The sequence below is a fragment of the Macaca fascicularis genome, chromosome 2, assembly GCF_037993035.2.
Source record: "Macaca fascicularis isolate 582-1 chromosome 2, T2T-MFA8v1.1".
NCBI classification, from domain to species: domain Eukaryota; kingdom Metazoa; phylum Chordata; class Mammalia; order Primates; family Cercopithecidae; genus Macaca; species Macaca fascicularis.
The window spans coordinates 36,362,463-36,387,908 of NC_088376.1; the positions used below are offsets into that span (position 1 = coordinate 36,362,463).

Here is a 25,446-nt window from a genome sequence, read left to right on the forward strand (position 1 = left end):
AGAAGGAAGGAAGGAAAAGAAAAAGAAAGAAAGAAAGAAAGAAAGAAAGAAAGAAAGAAAGAGAAAGAAAGAAAGAAAGGAAGGAAGGAAGGAAGGAAGGAAGGAAAGAAGGAAGGAAGGAAGGAAGGAGGGAAGGAAGGAAGGAAAGAAAGGAAAGAAAGAAGAAAAGAAAGAAAAAATGAAAGAAGGAAGGAAGGAAAAGAAAGAAAGAAAAAAAGAAAAAGAAGGAAGGAAGGAAGGAAGGAAGGAGGGAAGGAAGGGAAAGAAAAGGAAGGAAAGAAAGAAAAGGAAGGAAAGAAAGAAAGGGAAGAAAGAGAACTGAACTATTTAACATTAGAAACATGATTCAAACATGGGAGTAACGCAAGATGGCTGAGCATGGGTTTTACAGGCCTGCCCTGGAGAGGGAGCACCATGAAAAAAAATCAAATAGCTGGCATTATTCTGCAGGCCTGAGAATGCTCAATGGGGAAGTAAAACAATGATTTGGCTACCCGCCCATAGCTTCTGACAGCCAGGGCACCTACATCGTAATTCTTCACAGAAAGGACCTGTAATTCACAGAGGCGTCAGTGGGGTAGCTGAGTAATTAAACTGATTCTTTGTCTTCCCTTTTGACCTTCGAAAATAAAACATCTCAAATTATAAGAGAGAAAGTGTGAGTATGAGGAGGAAACTGTCTATAGTTGATACAAGAAATAGAGCTTTATTATTTAAAGTGGTCAAAACAGCCAGTAAAGGGAAAGGGAGGTGGAGGATGAGTAAGTTAAATATTCATTTGTCAGCTAGAAGTCAGTGAACGATGTCTGTGGCTGATAACTTGAGCAATCAAGAAACATGGGGGCAGGCTCTGGATGAAAGAAACAGTGAGGCCAGGCATGGTGGCTGATGCCTGTAATCCCAGCACTTTGGGAGGCCGAGGCAGGTGGATCACCTGAGGTCGAGAGTTCGAGACCAGCCTGGCCAACATGGTGAAACCCCATCTCTACTAAAAATAAAAAAATCACAAAAATTAGCCAGGTGTGGTGGTGCATGCCTTTAATCCCAGCTACTCAAGAGGCTGAGGCAGGAAAATCTCTGCAACCTGCTGAGGCAGAGGTTGCAGTGAGCCGAGATCATACCACTGCACTCCAGCCTGGGTGACAGAGGGGGACTCCATCTCAAAAAAAAAGAAAGAAAAAAGAAAAGGTGAAAGTGCTGCAAGCAGGGTGTGGGGAGAGGAAAGTGCAGGACAGGGAAATGTTGGTCTCTAGAAGGTCTTCAGTGCTGTTTAACTTTTTAAATCAGGTGACAATTAAATTATCACTTGAATAATTTTAAAATTAAAATACAAGAAATATGAAATAGAGCAAGGACTACTGAAATATTTACAGATATTCCAAGTGATATGTGTATAATAGCCTCCGAGATGGGGTGGAAGTTGGTGGGTAGAGATTGTAAAATTTAGCCGTGATATTTCAATTGCTGAAGTGGAGGGATGGGGGTCATTATTCGAGACTCTTTCTACCTTTATATATAGTTGTACATAGTTGAAATTTCCCACAGTAAAAAGGATGTTTTTAAAAACAAACACAGTCTGTGAATTAAGTTCTAGCTGAGCCACTTAGCCATGTCGGCAATTTACTTCAACTCTCTGGGCCTGAGTTTCCTCATCACATAATGGAAACAACTGCTGTTCACCCACTTTGTGTGGCCACTCACATCAGAGGGATGAAATGAGATTAGGCCTGTGAAGGGCTGACTGTGGCATAAAGTGTAGTAAGTGCTTTAAAAAATATTTTGGTTTGGTCTGTTTTGTTGCTTCTATGTGGGGGTTTTATAAAGAAGGCTTTGTCTCTAAAATGTGAATTCTGCTTCTCAGGCATCTTACATTTGTTCTGTACCTCTAATATTTTCTGCCTTATGTGTTTGCTGTTGTTTTGTGTTAGACTTCTCTCCTTAGCTAGCTTCCTTAGTCTATTCTGTTAACAAACATTTATTGAGCACCTATGTGCCAGGCACTGAACTGGGAGCTAAGGAAGCAGAGACAAGAGACTCTCCCTGATCCAAGGCCACACAAATCAGTGATGAAGAAAGGCAGGAAAAAACCAGAATCACATGCAGCATGACAACTGCAGAGATTGATACACCACAGTGGGTACGGGGCGTACTAAGGATACCTAGCACAGCTTGAGCCAGGTTTTGAAGGATGGATAGAAGTTCACCAGACAAAGGAAAGTATGAGGCAGTCTGCCGTGACATGCAGAGGTAGCAGCAGGAGTCAAGGTCTGGAAGCTGGAAAGGCCTGAGTCTGTTCAGAAAAATACCTCGGTTCATGGTTGGGGAGTGAGGGAAAAATAAAACTAGACTGAAGAGCAAGGTCCAAATTGTGCCCCAGGCTACAGACTTCACAGGACAAGGGGACATGGCAGGGTTCATTCCCGAGCACACCTTCAAATAAAACGTGAGTTCCAATCTGCATCTGAATAAGTTCATTCCAGTAGAAAGGGGGAGGGTGGGAGGTTAGAAAGCAGAGAGAGAGACAGAGAGAAAGAGAGCACGCGAGCAATATCACAGAGGATGTGTAAGTTCATTTTCATACTGCTATGAGGAAATATCTGAGACTGGGTAATTCATAAAGAAAAGAGGTTTAATGAACTCACAGTTCCCCATGGCTGGGGAGGCCTCAGAATCATGGCAGAAGGTGAAGGAGGAGCAAAGGCACATCTTACATGTGGCAGGCAAGAAACCGTGTGCAGGGGAGCTTCCCTTTATAGAGCCATCAGCTCTCGTGAGACTATCTTACTATCATGAGAATAGCATAGGAAAACCTACCCCCATGATTCAATTACCTCCCACCAGGTCCCTCCCACAACACGTGGGGATTATAGGAGCTACAATTCAAGACGAGATTTGGGTGGGGACACAGCCAAACCGTATCAGCAGCAGGAGATGCTGGCTGTCTAAATAGAGCCCCTCAGAATCACTGTATCTAGATGTGCCTGGGGCTCAAAATTCAATTTCGTTGGGGCATCTGGAGAAATGAGTTTGTTGTCTCACAACAAACTCATCTGACATAAACACCCAGGACTGTGTTATAAGTGGTAGGGGCTAAACCCTATATATGGTAGGAGTTAAACCTCTTTAGTGACCAGCATGCATGCCTACTATCCAAAGCAAGCCCTCAGATTTCTGAGGTTGCTGGAGGTGGAAGTCTAGGTGGGTCCAGAACCAGAACTTGGAGGGACAGAGAGGCTTCCAGGGAAAGAGTAGCCTAAAGAACTTTGTGCTCAGCATGACAGAGGGCAACTTCTAGTGGCCAAAGTGATCCTGTTTGCCCAATAATGGCAAATAAACCCTGGCCACCAGTTCTAGCTTCTCACTGCATGCTCATCTGGCCCCTCTACAATGACATTCCTTTAGACATTCCAGCCAGAGCAGAGTCTGATGAAGTCAGCGTTCATTTGCAATACAGGCTCAGAAGTGTATTGTGGCTTCCAGAGTGAAATTCAACCTTAGCCCTCAGATGTCGCTCATTCTCCTTGGACACCCAATGGCTGTGACTGTGCTTGGGGGTGAACTGTCTCAAGAGATGGCTGGACTTCTCCATTACTTGTTGACATTTCCCCCTAAGTTCACTTTCAGATGCAATCTTTTTTTTTTTGATGGAGTTTTGCTCTTGTTGCACAAACTAGAGTGCAATGGCGCCATCTCGGCTCACTGCAACCTCCTCCTCCCCCGCGGTGGGGAAAGGAGGCGGTGGGTTCAAGCAATTCTCCTGCCTCAGCCTCCTGAGTAGCTGAGATTACAGACATGCACCACCATGCTGGGCTAATTTTTGTATTTTTAGTAGAGACAGGGTTTTACCATGTTGGCCAGGCTGGTCTCGAACTCCTGACCTCAGGTGATCCATCTGTCAGGGCCTCCCACAGTGCTGGGATTATACTTTGTAATCCCCGCGAGCCACGGGCGTGAGCCACTGCACCTGGCCTCAGATGCAATCTTAACTCACTGTGCGTGGGCTTCTTAGGTTTTGTCCCTGGGTAACAACTATCAGGTTAAACCAGAAAAGAGATGATTAGGACTTGAAACAAGCTGGATAATGGAGTGGGAATGGATTTGGGCACATCTACATGGGGAATTGACGGTTTTTGACTTGGGAAATGCGGAAGGGAGAGATGTTTAAGGTGATTCTCAGGTTGGAACTGGGTAAGAACCTGGCTGTTCCCTGAGCGTAGGCACCGGGTCTTCCCTGCTTGGGTTCTCCATAAAGAGGCAGCACTACTGCTGGGTTCATTAATTCAACTAATACCCGCTGGGCCAGACACTGTGCTAGGGATGGAACAGCAAACAGGACAAAAAGGCAGTGCCTGACCTCGAGGAGGTTCTATTTTAGCAGAAAATACAGAGAAAATAATTTAAAAACCATAACGTTGATAATACAAGCTGTGGTAAGTGTTTTAAAGAAAACTAACAAGCAGAAAGGGGCTGAGTAAAGGGAAGCACTGCTTGCAGTCAGGTGACCAGAACGAGGGAGCTATTCATGCAAAGAGGAGGGGAGGAGTGGGCCAGGCAGAGGAGTCGGCGAGTGCTAGGGCCTCGAGCAGAAAAGGAACTGGTATGGTCCAGAAAGACCAAGACCCACATGGCGGGAGTCTTGGGAGCGATGAAAGAGTGACAAGCATGCAGGGCCTTGAAGGCCACTTCAGAAGATTGGGTTTTACTCCAAGTATAAGAGACAATTCTAAAGGGTTTTATTTTGTTTTATGTGTTGTTTTTGTTTTGAGACAGGCTTTCGCTTTCACTCTGTCTCTCAGGCTGCAGCCTCGACCTGCTGGCCTCAAGAGATCCTCCCACATCAGTCTCCCAAGTAGCTGGGACTGTGGGTGCACATCACGACACCTGGATAAATTCTGTTTGTTGTTGTTGTTGTTGTTGTTGTTGTTGTTTTGTTGTTGTTGTTGTTTTTTGAGAGCTAGGATTTTGCTATGTTGCCCAGGCTGGTCTCAAGCTCCTAGGCTCAAGCAATCCACCCCCCTTGTCCTCCCAAAGTGCTGGGATTACAGGCATGAACCACCACACCTAGCCCCTCTGAAGAGTTTTAATTTAGTTTAATCAGAGTGACATGATATGATTTTAAGAGTTTAAAAAGCCCACTCTGGGAGCAGGATGTAGAATGCATTGGAGGAGAGATCAGGGATTTGGAAGGATATTACAATGAATGGGATAGGACAGCATGATGGTGACTTGCACTGGGGTGATGTCAAGAGAGGTAGAGAGAAGTAAACGGATTTGAGATACATTGTGGGGGTAGAATTGACTAGACTCAGAATAAATGAGATGTGGAAACGACAAAAAGTGAGAGATCAAGATGACCCCTTGGTTTCCAGGTAGACACTGGGGTTGTTTACTGAGATGAAGGGGATCAAGGGGCAGTGGGGAAAGGGAAGATCAGAGGGGAAATTATCTAGATTTTCTTTCTTTCTTTCTTTCTTTTTTTTGGATGGGTTTTCGCTCTTGTGGCCCAGGCTGGAGTGCAGTGGCACGATCTCAGCTCACTGCTACCTCCGCCTCCTGGGTTCAAGCGATTGTCCTGCCTCAGCCTGCCAAGTAGCTGGAATTACAGGTGCATGCCACCACACCTGGCTACTTTTTTGTATTTTTAGTAGAGACAGGGGTTTCACCATGTTGGCCAGGCTGGTCTTGAACAACTGACCTCAGGTGATCCACCCACCTCAGCCTCCCAAAGTGCTGGGATTCCAGGTGTGAGCCACCGTGCCCGGCCGAAATTATCTAGATTTTCATTTGGAGACATGTTAAGTTTGAGATGTCTGAGAAACAGCCAAGTGAAGACCTCAAAGACAGGGTGAGTATGCAAGTCTGGAGCTGAGCAGGAAGTTCTGAGATAGACATTTAAATGTGAAATCATTAGCACATACAATACCATTTAAATCTATGTGGACAGATCAGACCACTTAGTGATTAAAAAAAAGAAGCACCAAGACCCAATCCTGAAAAACTTTAACATTTAGAGGTCAGATAAGGACGAAAAACCTGGTGAAGCAGAGAATAATGAGAAAGAATGGTCAATGAAGTAGGAGGAAGCCCAGAGAGAGTGGTGTCATGGAAGCTGAGTCAGGAAAGTACATCTGTGACAAATGCAAGCGGCAGGTCGAGATGAGTGCAGAGAAGCATCTGCCGGGCTTGGTAATGCAGCGGCCTGTGCCTTGTTATTAGGAGCAGTATCACTGGGGTGCTAGGGACTGAGAATTATTTCTCATTCCTTTATTGCTAGAAGCAAGTTATGCTGAACATCCATCCTAAACTTGAAAGTCAAATAAATGTGAGAAGGGTTTCCAAGGGAATCTTGCATCTTGCCACTGCACCAGCTGAGTTTAATTTCCCAGGAGCCCAGTCTTACCCACCTCCTCCCCATGCCTGCAGCTCTGGCTGCCAGGATGCCAATATCTTTAACTCCAAACAAACCATTAATTGTACCCTTGGACCCAAATGACAACCTTTTTAAAAACGCTGCTTGTCTTTGCCTTTTCTTTAACACGATGATGGTCGAATCTCTCATCTACCACCACCAGCTCGTTTATTTTAATAACTACATCCACAATGAAAACAGGAGTAGTATTATAGAAAGGGATAAAGTCCTCACCATCATAGTACAAATGACTAGGACTTTTCAAATGACTATGGACAGGAAAAACAAAAGAAAAAAATATATATATATATGTATCAAGCCACTAGATGGAAGTCTTCATTCAACTGCCTGTGCATATTCAGAAAAGTAAAGCGGGATCAGTGCCAGACTGCACAAACCCATCAAATTCATTCGACATTCATTGAACAACTGCTTTGTACAAAGACAAGTAACAATGATGATAATGGCTACAATTCATGCAATACTTACTCTGTGCCAGGCAGTCTGCTGAGTCACACATACATTAAGTCTCACACACCTTGGCTCATTTCATTCTCCCAGGGGGAGGGGAGTATTATTATCTTCATTTTATGGGGGCGGAAACCAAATCTTAGAGTTACTTACTCTAAGCAATTGGCCCATGCTAGTGAATGGAGGAGCCAGGTTCCAGAATAAGAAAACACTATCATTGTCTACAAAGTGTTTGTACGAAATGTGGTAAGAGAGGGATAATGTGCCACAGGGGTGGGCTGTGACTCTGATGCAGGAACCAGCCAAGCAGGGAGGAAGAGAATCAGCAAAGGCCCCACCATGCTCTCGACGGCTCAGGATGCAACGGAGGGGTCACCCCTGATTGTTTTCCCTCACTCTCCCCACAACTACTGCACCACCAAGAACCGACTGTTCTATCCCCCAAATGCATCTTAAACCAGTCCACCTTTCTCCACCTATCCTATGATTACATCATTCATCAAGGCCACCATCATTAATAAGATGGGCTCCCTGGACCATTGCAAGAGCCTCCCGACTGGTCCTTTGGCATCTTCTCCTGCCTCCTCCAATCCTCCTCCAATCCTCCCTTCCCACAGTAGTCAGAGGTTCCGCTTAGTACACAGATCACCTCTGTACCCTGCTTAAACCCTGTCAAAGGCTTCCCAGGAAATCTCAACTCCTTTCCATTTTGTCCAAGGCCTTCCCTCTATGATCTGGTCTTGTCTACCTTTTTAACCTCATCTCCTACAATAGCTGCTGGTTTCTCAACAAACAGGACAGAGCCTGGCATAAACAGTAATTATGTGCTGAAGAAATTAAGGCAAGAATCAATGAGTAAAGAAATAGAAAAGCTCCGTGGGGAAGCCGTGTTTGAAATGAGCATTATACCGGAGCAGGCTTTCTCAGACAGTGAGGGCTGGGAGGGGGGAGGCAGTGAAACAAGTGGCTCTCCATGGAGGCAGCAGGTGCAAAGGCACAGAGGGATTCTGGGTGCAGCAGGGAAGCAGCCTGAGCAGGCCTGGGGGCAGGGCCACGTGAAACCAGGGTTCTCAAGGTTGAGTATGCATCGTAAGCCCCTGGAAAGTTTGCTGAGATGCAAATTGTTAGGACCCACCTCCAGAGATTCTGATAGGTCCATCTGAAACAGGGGCTGAAATGTGCATTTCTCACAAGTTCCCAGGTGATGCTGCTGCCGCTGGTCCAGGGCCCACACTGAGAACCACTGGTGCAAAGTACAGTTGGTCCTTCACATCCATGGGTTCCACATCCATGAATTCAACCAACTGTGGATCAAAATGTTTTTTAAAAAATAGATGACTGCATTTCTACTGAACATGTGGGCTTTTTTCTTGTCATTATTTTCTAAATAACACAGTAAATAACAACTATGTACATAGCATTTCCATTGTATTGGGTATCACAAGTAATCGTGAGATGATTTAAAGTATATGGAAGGATATGTGTGTAGGTTATATGCAAATACTACATCATTTTATATAAGGGACTTGAGCATCCATGGGGCACTGGAACCAAGCCCCCACAGATACCAAAGGACATCTGTACATATATATGGGTTTTCTATAAGCTGTAATTTTTGAGGGTGGGAATTATTACCTTAAAAGAAGGATATAAATCGCTATTTTAAGTCATTATTAGTCCTTTGATACTTAAATGTGAATGAGTTGCAAATTCTTTATCAACCAGAAGGAGAACTCCAGGCACCAGAGGTGAGAGACAGGAGTGATTAAGAACTAGGAAAGGGAGAGACCCTAGTCTGCCTGCTCCCCAGTGTGCCCCAGGGCCAGGCTGGAACAGAAAAGATTAGCTTTGCTAGTGGGAAATTCAATGAAAATGGCAGGGTGTGGTGGCTCACACCTGTAACCCCAGCACACTGGGAGGCCGAGGTGGGTGGATCATTTGAGGTCAGGAGTTGGAGACCAGCCTCGCCAACATGGTGAAACCCTGTCTCTATTAAAAATACAAAAATTAGCCGGGCACAGTGGCACATGCCTGTAATCCCAGCTACTCAGGAGGCTGAGGCACGAGAATTGCTTGAACCTGGGAGGCGGAGCTTGCAGTGAGCAGATATTGCACCACTGCACTCAAGCCTGGGCAATAAAGCAAGAAGACACTGTCTCAAAAAAAAAAAAAAGAAAGAAAGAAAAAAGAAATTCAATGAAATGAAACAAAATAAGACAGTCACACTGGAGCAAAGGGAGAGCACAGTTACTTTCTTCCCATAGCTGGGACTTGGCTCCACCCCACGGGCTTCCCCTATCAAAGCCTTCAGCTCACCATGTATATATACATAAAGGAGTTTCTCAGGTTGAAGGCAGGACATCCCCCAATCCCTACCTGTGGGAAATCCTGAGAGGCTTAGGGATTCAAGTTTGAAAAACCACTCCTCGGCCGGGCGCGGTGGCTCAAGCCTGTAATCCCAGCACTTTGGGAGGCCGAGACGGGCGGATCATGAGGTCAGGAGATCGAGACCATCCTGGATAACCCAGTGAAACCCCGTCTCTACTAAAAAATACAAAAAAAAAATTAGCCGGGCGAGGTGGCGGGCGCCTGTAGTCCCAGCTACTTGGGAGGCTGAGGCAGGAGAATGGCGTGAACCCTGGAGGCGGAGCTTGCAGTGAGCTGAGATCCGGCCACTGTACTCCAGCCTGGGCGACAGAGCCAGACTCCGTCTCAAAAAAAAAAGAAAAACCACTCCTCAAGGCTCCATGAACCCCTAAACTATATGCACAATGTTTATGTTGATGTGTCCATTTTGGGGGAGATGAAACTCTAGAGCCACACTGCCCAATACAGTAGCCACGGGCGGCCACCGTGCTGGACAGTGCAGACACTGGACAGTGCAGACACATTTCCACCATCACAGGAAGCTCTCTCGGCACTCATCTAGAGCTTTCACCAGCCCTCCAAAGGCATCCATGACCAGAAATTTTAAGAGCTGCTAGGCAAAGCCAGTGAAACTTCATCTAAGGAGCCAGACTCTGCCCTGGAGATATGAAAGCTCGTCTCTGTGACAGAGGCTGTGAACAAGTCTGCCTTCGAATAGTCTTTTTATGCCAAAAACCCCACTCTGAAAACTCTTAGAACATATCCAGATTTTATACCTTATTATTTATATCCCACCACCTTGACCATTGTCCCAAAGAGAGGGACACCTTAATTCCACAAATATTTGCTGTAAGAAAGGTTCTCTGAGGTCCCCCAGAGCCTCTGTGCCTAAGACAAGTCATGGTGGTGAGTGATCTTGATGCTGTCAGTGACTTTGTCTCCTTTGGTGTCTGTGATCGCTCCAGGTAGGCGAGGCAGTCTTGGAAAATGCCCGGCTCATGCTACAGACAGAAACTATCCAGGCGGGAGCAGATGACTTTAAAGAGAGGTAATGCCTTACAGCAGAGGGGACCGTCCCTCCACGTCCCTAGGCTCCTGGGCAGTGTGGATAATGCTGCTCTGGAGCCTGCATCATCCACCTTCTACCTCAGGGGAGGTTGGCAGGATAACAGCGCCATGATTATCCAGCTCACACCCCTCCTTGTAGACACAAACTAGGCCCCAAGGGCTCAAAGATTGTGCCCACTGTCAGTTGGTTTAGAGCAGGGTTCTCAAACTCTGCAATGCTCAGAATCAACCAGGGGCCATATAGAAAACACAGATTGCTGCGCCCCACCCTGTTGAGTTTCTGATTTAATGGGTCTGGAGAGGGGCCCCAAATTTATATTCCTAGCAAGTTCCCAGGGATGCTGATCCTGCTGGTCCTGGGACTCAAATACCTTGAGAACTACTAGTTTAGAGTAATGATTCTCAATCCTGGCTGCAGATCAGAATTACGTCAGTGTAGTGCACAAGCTATAGACTAATATCAGAAAAACGTATGTCAGATATAGAGATATATATATCAGATATATCAGATATAGATATAGATATCAGATATAGACTAATATCAGAAAAACGTCAGTGCAGTGCACAAGCTATAGACTAATTAAATCAGAGTCCCCAGGGGTGGGATCCAGGCTTCAGCAGTTTTAGAGCTCACTAGGTGACTTAATGTGCATCCAGGCTTGAGAACCATGCTCCGCTACACCTCCCACTCAGTCCCTGAAGGCATCTGGATTGGCAGCCACTGTCCTGCAGATGGACACTTTTAACATGGGTGCTTTGGGTCCCCAGCCTGGTGCTTAACAGGTTGTCAGTAATGTTTGTTAAAGGAGCCTTGGTTGAAAAGGAGGACCATCAGGATAGCGATGAAGATGCAGGATCCCCTAACCTGGATCTGAACTCCTGAGTTTTCCCTGGAGCTCTGTGCTTCAACACTCCCATGAGGCTGGTAGCCCGTGAAGCCAGGTTATCAGAAGTTGGCTACAGTTGCCATCATTTTAATAAATCAATGTATGACAATTGCACTAACAGTGCCCTCAAATCTATTGAAACAGTGACTTGTACCATTCATTGTCTAACCATCACATAATTGGCCTGTTGGTAACATTTATAATCCTATTCTTTTCCTTTTGGGCTACCCAGTTATGCTGATTAAGTTCCTTTATCTGCAGATATGAAAATGAGCTGCCATTTCGAAAGGCGGCAGAAGAGGAAATTAACTCTCTGTATAAAGTCATTGATGAAGCTAATTTGACTAAAATGGACCTGGAGAGTCAAATAGAAAGTCTGAAAGAAGAACTTGGCTCTCTATCAAGAAACTATGAAGAGGTAGGAAGGGACTGGGGTTGCTGGGTTGGCCACAAGACCAGAAGTGCACATCTGTCTGCCTGTGCTTCAGAACAAGGCCACAGTAGCTCATCTCTGACCCTCCGCATTGCGTGCCCAGGACTGCAGGGAACATGCCTGTAAAATACTTTCAGATCCTTCTAGTGCGTCAGATTACCCCAGCAGTCTCAGACTCAAATAGCTTCAGGAACCAGTGTGGTGCAGAAACAGGGGAAGGCAGCCGGTCTTGGCACTAGCAAATGAGGGAACTTGGGTTAAATTAGAGGGAGCAACCCCCCTCAATACATTCTATGTCAGGTTTTGTTTTCTGTTTTTTTTTTTTAACACCGTATTATACAAACAAAATAACTCTGAAGGTAGATCCAAGCTGTGGTTGACATCTACTCATTAACAAAATTGGGTCAGATCATTGAATGACAGAACTGAAGAGGACCTCCAACAGTTATGGGGTCTAGTTCCCTGCAAGACGTCAGTGATTCCAAACCACCTCACACATATTATTGTCTGATCCGAGATTTAGGCTACGTCAAGTTGGAAGAGTCAAAACCCACTTAACAATGCTCACATTGGGAAGTTCTTTCTTGAGTCCAACTTAAGCTAACCAGCAACTGCAAGCCCATTTCTTCTTGTTCTTAGCTCAGTGATTTAAGACTACTCTCCAACAGTAACCCTTTAGAGATGCCAAAGTTATCTTTTAAGTCTCTTTCTGACTTTACGCCTAAATTCGCCTAAATTTGCTTTGCTGTTGTTGCTTACTTTGTTTTTGTTTATTTATTTTTATTTCTGCTTTGGGCCTGGGCTTGGGGAGACCAACCTAAGAAATGCATCCTTGGTGCTAGGCATGGTGGCTCAAGCCTATAATCCCAGCACTTTGAGAGGCCAAGGCAGGCAGATCACTTGAGCCCAGGAGTTCAAGATCAGCCTGGGCAACATGGTGAAACCCTGTATCCACTAAAAACAAAAATTAGCCGAGCGTGGTGGTGTGTGCCGTGCCTGTAGTCTCAGCTACTCAGGAGGCTCAGGTAGGAGGATTGTTTGAGCCCAAGAGGTGGAGGCTGCAATGAGCTGAGATCATGTCACTGTACTCCAACCTGGGTGACAGAGTGAGACCCTGTCAAAAGAAAGAGAGAGAGAGAGAGAGAGAAGAAAGAGAGAGAGAGAAAGAAAGAGAAGAAAGAGAAAAAGAGGGAGGGAGGGAGGGAGGGAGGGAGGGAGGGAGGGAGAGAGAGAGAGAGAGAGAAAGAAAGAAAGAAAGAAAGAAAGAAAGAAAGAAAGAAAGAAAGAAAGAAAGAAAGAAAGAAAGAAAGAAAGAAAGAAAGAAAGAAAGAAAGAAAGAAAAGAAAGGAAAGAAAGAAAGAAAGAAAGAAAGAAAGAAAGAAAGAAAGAAAGAAAGAAAGAAAGAAAGAAAGAAAAGGGAGGGAGGAGGGAGGAAGGAAGGAAGGAAGGAAGGAAGGAAAGAAAAAGAAAGAAAGAAAGAGAGAGAAAGAGAGAAAAAGAAAGAAAGAGAAAGAAAGAGGAAAGAAAGAAAGAAAGAAAGAAAGAAAGAAAGAAAAAGAAAGAAAGAAAGAAGGAAGGAAGGAAGGAAGGAAGGAAGGAAGGAAGGAAGGAAGGAAAGAAAGAAAGAAAGAAAGAAAGAAAGAAAAGAAAGAAAGAAAGAAAGAAAGAAAGAAAGAAAGAAAGAAAGAAAGAAAGAAAGAAAGAAAGAAAGAGAGAGAGAAATGCATCCTTGGGAAAAGAGAAATTACACTTATGCTGGGAAGAAGGTCAGGGACTTTCCCAGTCTCTGTGAAGCCTGTGTCTGGCAGTTGTGGAATGATGACAGAATTGCCCACAGAGCTGGTTTTCGCTGGCTAGAGTGCTATGCCATTTATCTCCCCCTGTAACTCACCTAAGATGTATCTTGTCGTTTTCAGGATGTGAAGGTGCTGCACAAACAGTTGGCAGGGTGTGAGCTGGAACACATGGATGTGCCCATTGGCACTGGTCTGGACGACATCCTTGAGATGATCAGAATTCAGTGGGAGAGAGATGTTGAAAAGAACCGGGTGGAGGCAGGAGCCCTGCTCCAAGCTAAGGTGAGACGCAAGACCAGCATCCTCCACTCTGCCCTGCGCAGAAGGAGGCCACGCTGAGCTGAAAACTGGTCAATGTGCAGAAGAAGAAATAACAATGGTTTAGTAACAAGTTCAACCGCATTAGAAACAGGAGAAATGAAAATTAAAATAATAGCTTTTTGTTTACCTATCTAAAAGTAGAAAATGTTTAAAATGGTAATAATGCTGGCAAGCATGTGGAGAAGTAGTTTCTCTACTGTATTACTGAAAAGTACAAACTAGCGCACTGCCTTTGAATAAGAAATGTAGTAATATGTACCAGGAGGGGTGTTAAAATGCCCCTAGCTACCAACTGAATAATCTGAATACAATCCCAAAAGAATAATTGAGGCCGGGCTTGGTGCCTCACGCCTGTAATCCCAGCACTTTGGGAGGTCGAGGCAGGTGGATCACAAGGTCAGGAGATTGAGACTATCCTGGCTAACACGGTGAAACCCTGTCTCTACTAAAAATACAAAAAATTAGCCGGGTGTGGTGGCGGGCGCCTATAGTCCCAGCTACTCGGGAGGCTGAGGCAGGGGAATGGCATGAACCTGGGAGGCGGAGGTTGCAGTGAGCGAGATTGGGCCACTGCATTCCAGCCTGGGCAACAGAGTGAGACTCTGTCTCAAAAAAAAAAAAAAAAAAAAAAAAAAGGAATAATTGAAAAAACAAATCATCTATGTCCAAATATACTCACTGAAGCATTATAAGAGTGAAAAAACATACACATGTACTAATAGAAGAAAGTGTAAGCCACAACCTACCTGTGTGCCGTAAAATATCAGGCAGTTATTAGAATTAATGCTTATGAAGCATTTATAAAATAGGAACATGCTCATAATATAAGGTACAATGAGGAGAAAATGAGAGTACAGAATAGTATATGCCAGAAGCCAAAAAATATTTTCTGTAAAGGACCAGACAGTAAATATTTCAGGCTTCATGGGTCAGATGGTCTCTGTTGCAACTCCTCAGCTCTGCCACTGCAGTGTGAAAGCAGCTGTACCCAATAGGTAGCAAATGAGCATAACTATGTTCCAATAAAACTTTATTTACAAAAATAAGAGGTGAGATGGATTTGGCCTGTGGACTGCAGTTTGCCACTTCCTGGTATATACAATAGGGTAAAGCATTCAAACAAAGAAACTAGGCATTGAGAAAAAAATTTTAGAAAGAAAAGACTAAAATGGCATTAGCAGTATTTGCCTTTGAGTGATGGATCAGTCTGACACTTTGAGATGTTTTTTCTTTTTTGTTTTTGAGTATTTCTCAAGTTTTTGCTAAATAGTATACATTATATTCATGGAAGAAAAACAACTTTTATTAAACCTCATAAATAATACAGGAATTAACCAGAAAATAGGATGCATAGGATTTGTTCTTCCCTTCTCCGTCTCCCACCTGTTTCTGACTTTGTAATCTTGAGACAGAGGATGAAAGGTGAAGAGGAAGGAAAATGTGAAAAGGTAGAGAAAATAAGGTAGATGTCTGAGCGAAGGCAAAGGCTATGTCTGAGCTCTTGGTTACCATTTAGTAGTTCTTGATCCTGGCTATGCAGCTGAATTATTTCAGAGCATTTTCAAAACTTGCCATCCCAGACCAATTAAATCAGAAGGAGGAGAGGGACTTTGTGATTTTTAAAGCCCTCTGAATGATTCTAATATGCAGCCAGATTTGAGAACCATAAGAATTATAAAAAGCTATGAAAAGAAAAATGGGGCCGGGCGCGGTGGCTCAAGCCTGTAATCCCAGCACTTTGGGAGGCCGAGGCGGGCGGATCATGAGGTCAGGAGATCGAGACCATCCTGGCTAACGCAGTGAAACCCCATCTCTACTAAAAAATACAAAAAACTAGCCGGGCGAGGTGGCGGGCGCCTGTAGTCCCAGCTACTCGGGAGGCTGAGGCAGGAGAATGGCGCAAACCCGGGAGGCGGAGCTTGCAGTGAGCCGAGATCCCGCCACTGCACTCCAGCCTGAGCGACAGCGCGAGACTCCGTCTCAAAAACAAACAAACAAACAAACAAAAAAAGAAAAATGGGAGAGCCTTTTCTGTGCTTCCTCCCACCACACTCCCTCTATCCCCCAAGTATCAACAGGAACCTTTCCAGCAGGGTCTTCATCAATTCTGGAACCCCCAAATGTTCTCCAGCCTGGAAAACATCCTTTCACTCACCCATTTCTCCAACTCCTACCCCGTCTCAGTAGCTTCCTTTCTTTCTAACCACCAATCCTTGAGCCAGGTCACTACAAACACTTTTTAGGGCAAATAGTGCCTAGTTATTCAAAAAACGACTTCCCCTCACCCCACCCAACCTGATGAGAAGTGGAGCAACACAGAGGTAAAGTGAAGCCATAGATTTGACTTGGGTCCATTGCCTTTTTTAACAGACTCATGACTGATAACAGATCATTAATGGTCCTAGAGACCATCTGATCCCAGTCCCTAATTTTAGGGGTGAGGAAACTGCGACCCAGAGAGTGCAGGTGACTTCCCGAGATCACACGGCTGGTTGAGAGCTCCATAGTTCAGCTCTCCTGTTCTTGGTCCAGGGACCTTATCTCTGCATTGGGCTGCATCGTTTCTCCCCTGGCTCTGCTTCCAAAGCTAAACCTCAGAGGCCTAGCAGTTTGCAAACTTTGCTTCTGTGCCAGTCCTCCTGGGATGTGCACCACACTGTGGTGACTGTTTCTTTGGGAAAGGACAGACCATTATAATTATCAGAAATAAATCCTTCATAGTTTAAAAAAGAAAAAAAAAAAAAGGTCATTATTATCTCCTCCTCACCCCTTGGAGAATCATCACTAGCCCAACAGTAACTCAAACATTAATTCCGAACAGATTCATTAGTGTTTTTTTTAATAGAGTAATCTGAAAGCTACGTCTCAGAGAAAACAGACAGTATTTGTTTTAGCTTGGCCAATGCTGCCTGGGCCTCTTACAGAGAGGCAGAGCTCAGAAAATATTTGCAGAATGAGTGAATTCCTCTGATCATCAACAGAGATCTGAACTGACAGCCAGAATTCCTCCAATAAATAGTTTTGTCAGTTGCAGTTGTGCCCTCGGGGGCTGACATTTGCCCATCGTGAGCATCTCTTGTCGGTTTCTTGGCGGCAAAGCATAAATGTGAAATGGCTTAACACACACAGCTTTCAAAAGCTTTTGTAAAGAAAATGCAAGCATGCATTTCATTAGACTAGAGAGGCTGAAAATTAATTAACATGATTAATTTATATCTTAGTTTAGGTTCCTTCAGAAGCAGATCCCGAAACAAATATTGGAGTTAAGGTAGTTTACTTGGAAATTGGAGAGTTAAAAACCAACAAGATACCAGTAGAGGAGAAGCAAAGAAGGGAACCAACAAAGAATGCATAATCAAACCAGTTACCACTGTGGGACACTGATGTGTAAACCAAGAAGAATTGTGAGAAATGGTATAGAATACAGGAGAGGGGAAAGGCGAGGGAGCTGAGATGTTAATACCATCTCCCAACAGTCTTCTGCCATCTGCTATCAGAGTGGACTTCCAAAGGCTTCAGAGAAACTCTCAGGGAGAAAGACGCAAAATCTGGCAGGGAGAACAGGAGAGCACTAAACTGTGAAAGCCTAAGGGATAAAGGCGGAACCATCAGCATCTGCTAGAACTTATCTGCCAATTCTGTTTATTTTTTCAGTCATTAAAAGCTTAATAAAATAGAGACATAAAAAAACTTATTAAGGGGTTCTTGCTAAGGTCAGTGCAGTAATCATATTCTTTCTAGCCATGGTGTTATGAATGTCAGGAACCTCATGGTCCAGTTTTTGGAGCTTCTGAAGTTGTATGATTTAGTGATGACAGAATCAGATTGGTCCAGAGAATTTCTGGAAGGTCTCAAAGTCTGGCTCTTCTTTGTCTATTTGCTGTGGTTACCTAATGCAAGGTATTCAGGGATGCTTCAGGAACCTCAGACAACATGCCATACCACACTCCAGACCTCCTAATTAGTCATGTAAAATAAAACAACTTTTTTTTTAAGTTGGGCACTGTGGCATGTGCCTGTAGTCCTAGCTATTCTAGAGGCTGAGGCAGGAGGATTGCTTGAGGCCAAGAGTTCAAAGGAGAAGTACACTATGATCATTCCTATGAATAGCCACTGTACTTCAGCCTGGGCAACATGGTGAGACCCCATCTCTTTTTTAAAAAAATCCTTTTTGTCCCCTATACTCTCACAAAATGCTTCTGACACCAAATATGTAGGTTTGTTCCACACCAAGCAGCCCTCCAAACACCAACTGGGTGTCCTATAATTCAATTCAATCCTGACACTACCTGCCTGGAGTTAGCATCCGATCCCACAGGGTAAGGGCTCAGTCCCATAAGATGGCCCTCACTTCAGATGACAAGTCTGGCCTTCCCATACTACTGATGAACTGCTATAAATTAGGGGTTCCCACGACCTCCTCTGCAGAGGGATAAGTAGATAGTTTGTTAGAACAGTGCCCAGAACTCAGGGAAACACTTTACATATTTTTGCCAGCTTATTATAAAGGAACAGTCAAATGGAAGAGATGCTTAAGGCAATGTATGTGAGAAGGGGCACAGAGCCCCCAATTCCAGTTTTATGACTCTATTATAATAACACTTGGCTTAAAATGCAAGCATGTCATACAGCTATACAAAAATATTTTTTCTTTTATCCTTATTCTATAAGCTTGTTTTCTATTTTTAAGAGGGTTTTTTTTAACCTTTTAAACATTATTTTGTTCAAAACTGAGACACATACATACACATTAGCCTAGACCTACACAGGGTCAGGATCGTCAATATCACTATCTTCCACCTCCACATCTTGTCCCACTGAAAGGTCTTCAGGGGCAGTAACACGCATGGAGCTGTCATCTTCTGTAACAACAATGCCTTCTTCTGGAATTCCTCCTGAAGGACCTGCCTGAGGCTGTTTTACAGTTAACTACTTTAATTTTTTAATAAGTAGGAGTATACTAATGATTAAAAGTATAGATATAGTCAATACATAAACCAATAACATTTACTATTATTGCCAAGTGCGATGCACTGCACATAATTGTATGTGCTAGACTTTTATATGACTGGCAGTGCAATAGGTTTGTTTACACTGCATCACCACAAGGTCTCACAAAGCTGCAGTCAAGGTACCCACCAGGGCTGCGTTCTCATCTTCAGAGTTTATTTGGGTTCTTGGCACGATTCAATCCCTTGCAGATGTCAGATTGAGGTCCTCAACTCCTAGAGGCCAGTCCTCCTCAGAGGCCATTTACAACGTGGCTGTTTGCTCCTTCAGGGCCAAAAGAAAAGCATTACCATGTTAAGCCTTTAATCTGATTAAGTCTGGCCCACTCAGATACTCCTCTTTTGATTAGCTCAAATTTAACTGATTTGGAACCATAATTACGTGTCAAAATCCCTTCATCCTTGTCATCTAACATAATTTAATCATTGGGTATAACAGCAGAGAGCAGAGGTCGTGGAGGCCATCTTAGAATTCTGCCTGCTGCACCGGGCCCCTGAGGGTTGAGCAGAGAACTAAAACTGTGCCCCTCCCCAAACCTCCGCCATCTCACCTCCTCTGCCAGGCAAACAGCTCTGCCCTCAGTCCACCTCCTCTGGGGGAACACAGGTCCCATCTTTCTTGTCCAATTTCTCAGCCGGGGCACTGAGACGTCTTTGTTCCCATACCCTAAGCCTGATCTGAAGTCTGCCTCCTGCAATGCAAGCTCTGCTTTGCCTTCTTAGCCTTCTTCCCGAGATGCTCCTTCCATTCAATTTCTATTTGCCCAAAGCTGACTCCACACGCTCATTCCCAGAGGCCTCCTTTCTCCATCCCTTGCCTGCTGCCACTGGATGATGTATACCATATCCAAAGGCTTAATCAATCACCAGCACAAGCTGATGGTTGCCCGGATGTGAGAGAACTCTGTCTTAACAGTCCCCAGGGCCAGGAACAAATGGATTGCACCCATGCTATCTTCTCTGACAGTAGGTCTGCACTTGCCGCAGGTCAGTCTGAGGCATCCGCGGTCAGGAACTTTATCTGAGCTGTAACCATCATGCCTTCAACAGTCAGGATGACAGATTGTGCAAACTATTAAGAATGAAGAGAAGTGAATAGATTGAAATGAATTGTGAGGTTTCTGGTTGTTGATAGTCTTAGGGCCAAAAGAAACATTCAAGATCGTCTAACGCAGAGCCATCTAACTGAAATAGCGCCATGATGGGCATATTCTATGATCCACGCAGCAATCCGGTATGGTAGCTACTGGCCACAAGGGGTTATACAGGAGCAGTGGCTCATGCCTATATTCCCAGCACTTTGGGAGGTCAAGGGGGGCAGATCGCTTGGGCCTAGGAGTTCAAGATCAGCCTAAACAACATGACAAAACGCTGTCTTCACAAAAATACAAAAATTAGCCAGGTATGGTGACATGTGCCTGTAGTCCCACGGGAACTACTTGGGAAGCTGACATGGGAGGATCACCTGAGCCTAGGAGGTCGAGGTTACAATGAGCTATGATTGCACCACTGCACTCCAGTCTGGACAACAGAGTGAGACTCTGTCTCAAAAATAAATAAATAAATAAGGCTGAGGAACTAACTTTTAATTCTATTTCATTTTTATTTAAGCAGCTACAGATGACTAGTGACTACTCTATGATACAGCATAGGTCTAGATTTACCCACGAGGAGACTGGAAAGCTTGAATAGCATGTCTCCATGTCATCTACACCTACAAACAATAATTTTCCCTGTAAACAGACATTTTATACAGGCTACTCTGTCTAGACCTTTTCTATTCTTGCTTTTGCCAACAAGAGTCAATATTTTCTAAGATATACGAAGCTGGATTAAAACAGGCACTGCCACTCTGACTCTAGACTATAAGATGACCTGTTGTGATATTGCCATGTTAACCACCTGGGGAAGTTCCTTTCCAGGGGAACAGCAAAAGCAGGATGCCTGACAGCATCTGTGATCCAGAGGCTCCTGGGTGCTGAGCTGGCTGGACTCCCTGAGGGCTCTTCAGTGAAATAAGCCATGGCTGTAGCCCAGTGTGCTGGAGGCAAACACTGAACGGGGATCCCCAAGCATCTTTATATCTCTGTATCTCACAGAGAGCTTCACAAAAGGGTCCCTGTTTGCTTTTATGTCTTTTTAAAGTTACTTTTATTTCAACATGTATAATAGATAATATACTCACTTAGTTCAAAATTCAAAACATACAAAATGATATACAATGAAAAGTTCTACCCAACCCATGTGCTAGCCACCATTTTTTTCTATGGGAGTCAATCAATGTTATCCTTTTCTTGTATATCGTTTCAGAAACATTTTACCCGTATACAAAGAAATATGTACCTATTCTTTCCTGTCTTTTTACACAAGTAGTATTCAGAACATACTGCTTTATGACTGTATGATATCATACCACAGGGGGCAGCAAACTCTGGCCCACAAGTCAAATCTGACCCATTGCCTCTGTTTACAAATAAAGTTTTATTGGAACATGACCATCACATTCATTTACATATGGTCTATGGCTGCATTTGCACTACACAAGCGGGGTTCAATAGTTGCAACAGAGACCATATGGCCTGCTGAGCCTAAAACATTTACTATCTAGCTAGTCACAGAAAAAGTTGTAACCTCTGTTCTAGCTAACAGATGCCTCAGAATTTGTTTAGCCTGTTCCCTGCTGCTGGGCATTGAGGGTGGCTTCCAATCTTTTGCTATTAGAAGGAATTAGTCACTAACATGGTATACCTCTCATTTCCAAACATAGAAATGTATCTGTATCTGTTAAATGAACTTATAGACATGGAATTGCTGGCCCCAAAAGTGTGTGCATTGGTAGTTTTGATAAATACTGCCAATTACTCTCTACAAAGATTATAACAATTTACATTTCTATCAGAAATATTTGACAGTGTCCATTTCCCCATATCTTCACCAATACTTTGTGATCTTTGCTAATACTACGGGTTAAAATGCATTTCTTACAAATTGCTTTTGTGTGTACTAGCAGATCATATCTTTTGCCCATTTTGGTTACTGTAGTTGTATGCTATAGTTGCATATACCAGTTGGTGCGGCTACAAAGAGAATGGGGAGAATCAAGAATCAGAGTAGATTTTAAAAGGAAAAACCAAAAGACTGTCTCGTTGAGGTAGGTACTGCCTACTCTGCCTATTCTTTTCTCTAGTTAAGACAACACACAGGCTGGGTGTGGTGACTCACTCCTGTAATCCCAGCACTTTGGGAAGCCAAGGCAGGCAGATCACTTAAGGTCAGGAGTTCAAGACCAGCCTGGCCAACATGGTGAAACTGCGTCTCCACTAAAAATACAAAAAATTAACCGGGTGTGGTGGGGCACACATGTAATCCCAGCCACTGGGGAGGCTGAGGCATGAGAATCACTTGAACCCGGGAGGTGGAGGATTGCAGTGAGCTGAGAACACTCCACTGCACTCCAGCCTGGGTGACAGAGTGAGACTCTGTCTCAAAACAACAAACAAAAAAACACAGACATTGTAGAGGGTTCTCTCAGGCCCTTATCTTCTTATAGAGTGTGTTTAAACTCACAACAGGTTGACTACCAGTGTCTGGGTACCTACATAGGGGATCACCCAACATTGCAACCTCTTTCTTACATCTTCTACCAAGGAATCTCTACTCACTCATTCATTCAAAATCCATTTGTCAAGGACAAACCAGGTACAAGGCCCTGACTTGATGCTACGGTTCCTGAAGTCCCTGACTTCTAAGAACGCTCATCCCAGGCTACCAGATTGTGCTGATCTCAAAGTATATCTTAGATATTTTTAAATAGATCTTTCCCATAAAAAGTGTAAGGACTGGCCAGGCACAGTGGCTTATGCCTGTAATCCTGCTGCTTTGGAAGGCTGAGGCAGGAGGATCCCTTGAGGTCAGGAGCTTGAGACCAGCCTGGGCAGCACATCAACACGCCATCTGTAAAAAAAAAAAAAAAAATTCTTAATTGGTCAGGTGTGAAAGCATGCAACTATAGTCCTAGCTACTCAGGAGGCTGAGGCAGGAGAATTGCTTGAACTCAGGAGGTCAAGGCTGCAGTGAGCTATGATCTTATCACTGCACTCCAACCTGGGCAACAGAGTGAGACCCTGTCTCAAAATAAAATAATAGAAAAATCTATTTTTCTCTTTAGAATTAGACTCATTGCTGAGCCTTTTCGGCTGATTTTATCAAGAGGATGAGTTTATTTATTACCAAGGAGGCAGCAAGGTCACAAAGCCATTTGCTCCTCTGTGTTTTGTTTGGCAGCTTCAACAGAGGCTGGGAATTGGTCCTACACTCAAACAGCAGCTTCAATAGCTGGGCAGTTCTTGTATAAACTCACGGAGAAACTTGTTGCAGCCTAGCCGGGCCAGCTTCTCTGCCAGTGTTGAAGTTTCATTGAGTGAGGCGTGCACTTCTTTTTAATCCCTGCTGAGGAGAGCCCATGTCGCTAGTGTAGACTGGATGGCATCCAGCCTTCTCCCAAATAAATCCTACATCTGGCTGAGGAAGTTCGGGAGTGTGTGCTGCCTGTCAAAAGCTAGCCTTAGCTAAATAACAAATGACACCACATAACTGTAAAATGACTTACAACTGTTATAATAACGATAGCTGATCCTCTTAATGAAAAGGAGATTTGATCTCTTTCTATTCCTGGTAGATCCTTCTCTTCTTCCCTAGTTCCTAGCATGTGCCTGGCCTATATTGTAGACCTTCAATAAATATTATTGAGCACGTTCTAGGTGTAAAAAGCTATGTTAGGTCCCCAAAAGGGGCAGAGGGGTGTGTAAGAAGTTGTTCCTGTAAACAAGGAACCCACAGTCCAGTGTGGATGTTGGCTGGTGTACCTGTGGGAGGCAAGAAATGGGTAGAAAGGCTACTCTTCTACAAGGCAGGATGAAATTTTCCAGAAAAGCAGAGCCAGCCAAGCTTTTATGGAGCACCTACCAAGGGTTCTAAGCACCTGACAAGTATGTTCTCATTTAATCTTCCCAACATGAGAGAGGTATTGTGATTTTAGCATTTTATAGAGGAGGAAACTGAAGCACAGGGAGGTTAGGTAATTTGCCCAAAATTACACACTTAGAAAGTGGCAACACCGGGATTCAAATTACACATCTGACTCCAGAATCCACACTCTTAACTGCCAGTTTGAACTGGACAGACCACATGAATGGGGGGACCTTAATTTGGTTTTTTAAAAAGATTTTTTTGCAGAAACAGGGTTTCACTATGTTGCCCAGGCTGGTCTTGAACTACCGGCCTCAATCGATCCTTCTGCTTTGGCCTCCCAAAGTGCTGGGATTACAGATGTGAGCCACCATGCCCAGCTGATTTCTTTTTCAAGAATAAATAAGTGACATCTTGTGGAATGTGAGGTTGGAGAGGCCTTTGTCCTGAGGGGCTAAAAGTTATGCCAGACTTCTGTTGGGAGCTTTTCAAACCAAGGGTCTGTGCCCTCCTTGCGGGATTATTCTATGAAACAAGATAGGGAACCTCTGTATTCCCACGGGACCATTGTTGACCTTTCTCCACGAACAGCACGATGAGATTAGCATGATCTCATGAAATCTGAAAAGTGCTTAAGAGCCAAGGCAGGTAGCTGCATTCTGCAGTAGAACAAGGCTCATATAAAGCAATTGATTACCAGTTGCAAAAACCAGAGTGCTGGAGTGACTTGCTCAAACCTGCACAGCAACTGCTCAGTGAAAGGCAGAAGACACACGAGGCAGACAGCTCATTTGGATCCATGATCTGCTGAGAATGCACTTGCAATTTCAAAGACCAGGAAGTATCATCATCCTCTCCCCTCACTCTCTCTCCTAAACACTCACCTTCCCCTCACATTGCAAGGTAGCCTTTCTCTCAGTTCTGGGTCATTGCCAAGGGCGTGTTTAGGAATGGCCATCCTAATCAGCAAAGTGGGTCAGGCTTGGACTTGAAGATGGTCCTTTTCCTCTTTCCCAGTCCTCATTTCTATCTTCAAGAGTCAGACCCTCAAATAGTTAATTATTACTTACTCAGAACACATTGCTTTTCTCTTCTTACATCCTTCATGTGCAAAAACATGCTAATTTAATTTGAAATTTTTGAAATTTGAAAATCTTTATTATGTTTCAAAATGTGGACATGCTGTCCTGCCCCAGAAGTAATTGCACTCCCACGCAGCTGGAGTGCAAACATGGGCAGCTCAGGTCCTGTGCAGTTTCAAAGCCTGAGGATCAACATATCTGAATTTCATCACACCCCCTAACAACTACACTGGGCAACAAAACACAGCCCCACCTTCCTATCCTCAGGGGCTGGATGACACACCTACTATTTGGTCTATGAGAAGAAATCTGGAGGCACAGGGTTGAAATGGAAACAGAAATAGAATTATAATAACCAGAAAGCACAAATCTAAAAAGCCATTGGATGAAAATGTGTAATACTTTTAGGTGAATTACTTTTAGTAGTGGTTACTCGAGGTGTGTTAAAGCAATTAAGTGGGAAGTATCTCTTGCGGTGAGATGATTTGAGAAGGAACACAGTGACATTAAAACTTGTAGTGATCAAATTACATTCTTTCGCCCTTTCAGTCTTAAACTAGAAGAAAGCCTTTGTTAGGTGCTGGAAGGTCTTTAACACCTCTGTTGTACTTACTTATCTCCCCTTTCCACAAAGA

The 25,446-nt window shown here is 44.1% G+C and overlaps 1 protein-coding gene across 1 annotated transcript in view; it reads left to right on the top strand.

Annotated features, from left to right (window-relative positions):
• Window positions 1–25,446, top strand: part of BFSP2 (beaded filament structural protein 2) — a 66,716-nt gene that overhangs the window by 28,028 nt on the left and 13,242 nt on the right. The window contains exons 2-4 of the mRNA XM_065539921.1: window positions 10,213–10,295; window positions 11,464–11,620; window positions 13,552–13,713. Coding sequence (XP_065395993.1) covers window positions 10,213–10,295; window positions 11,464–11,620; window positions 13,552–13,713 — 402 coding nt within the window. The remainder of the gene's footprint in view (window positions 1–10,212; window positions 10,296–11,463; window positions 11,621–13,551; window positions 13,714–25,446) is intronic.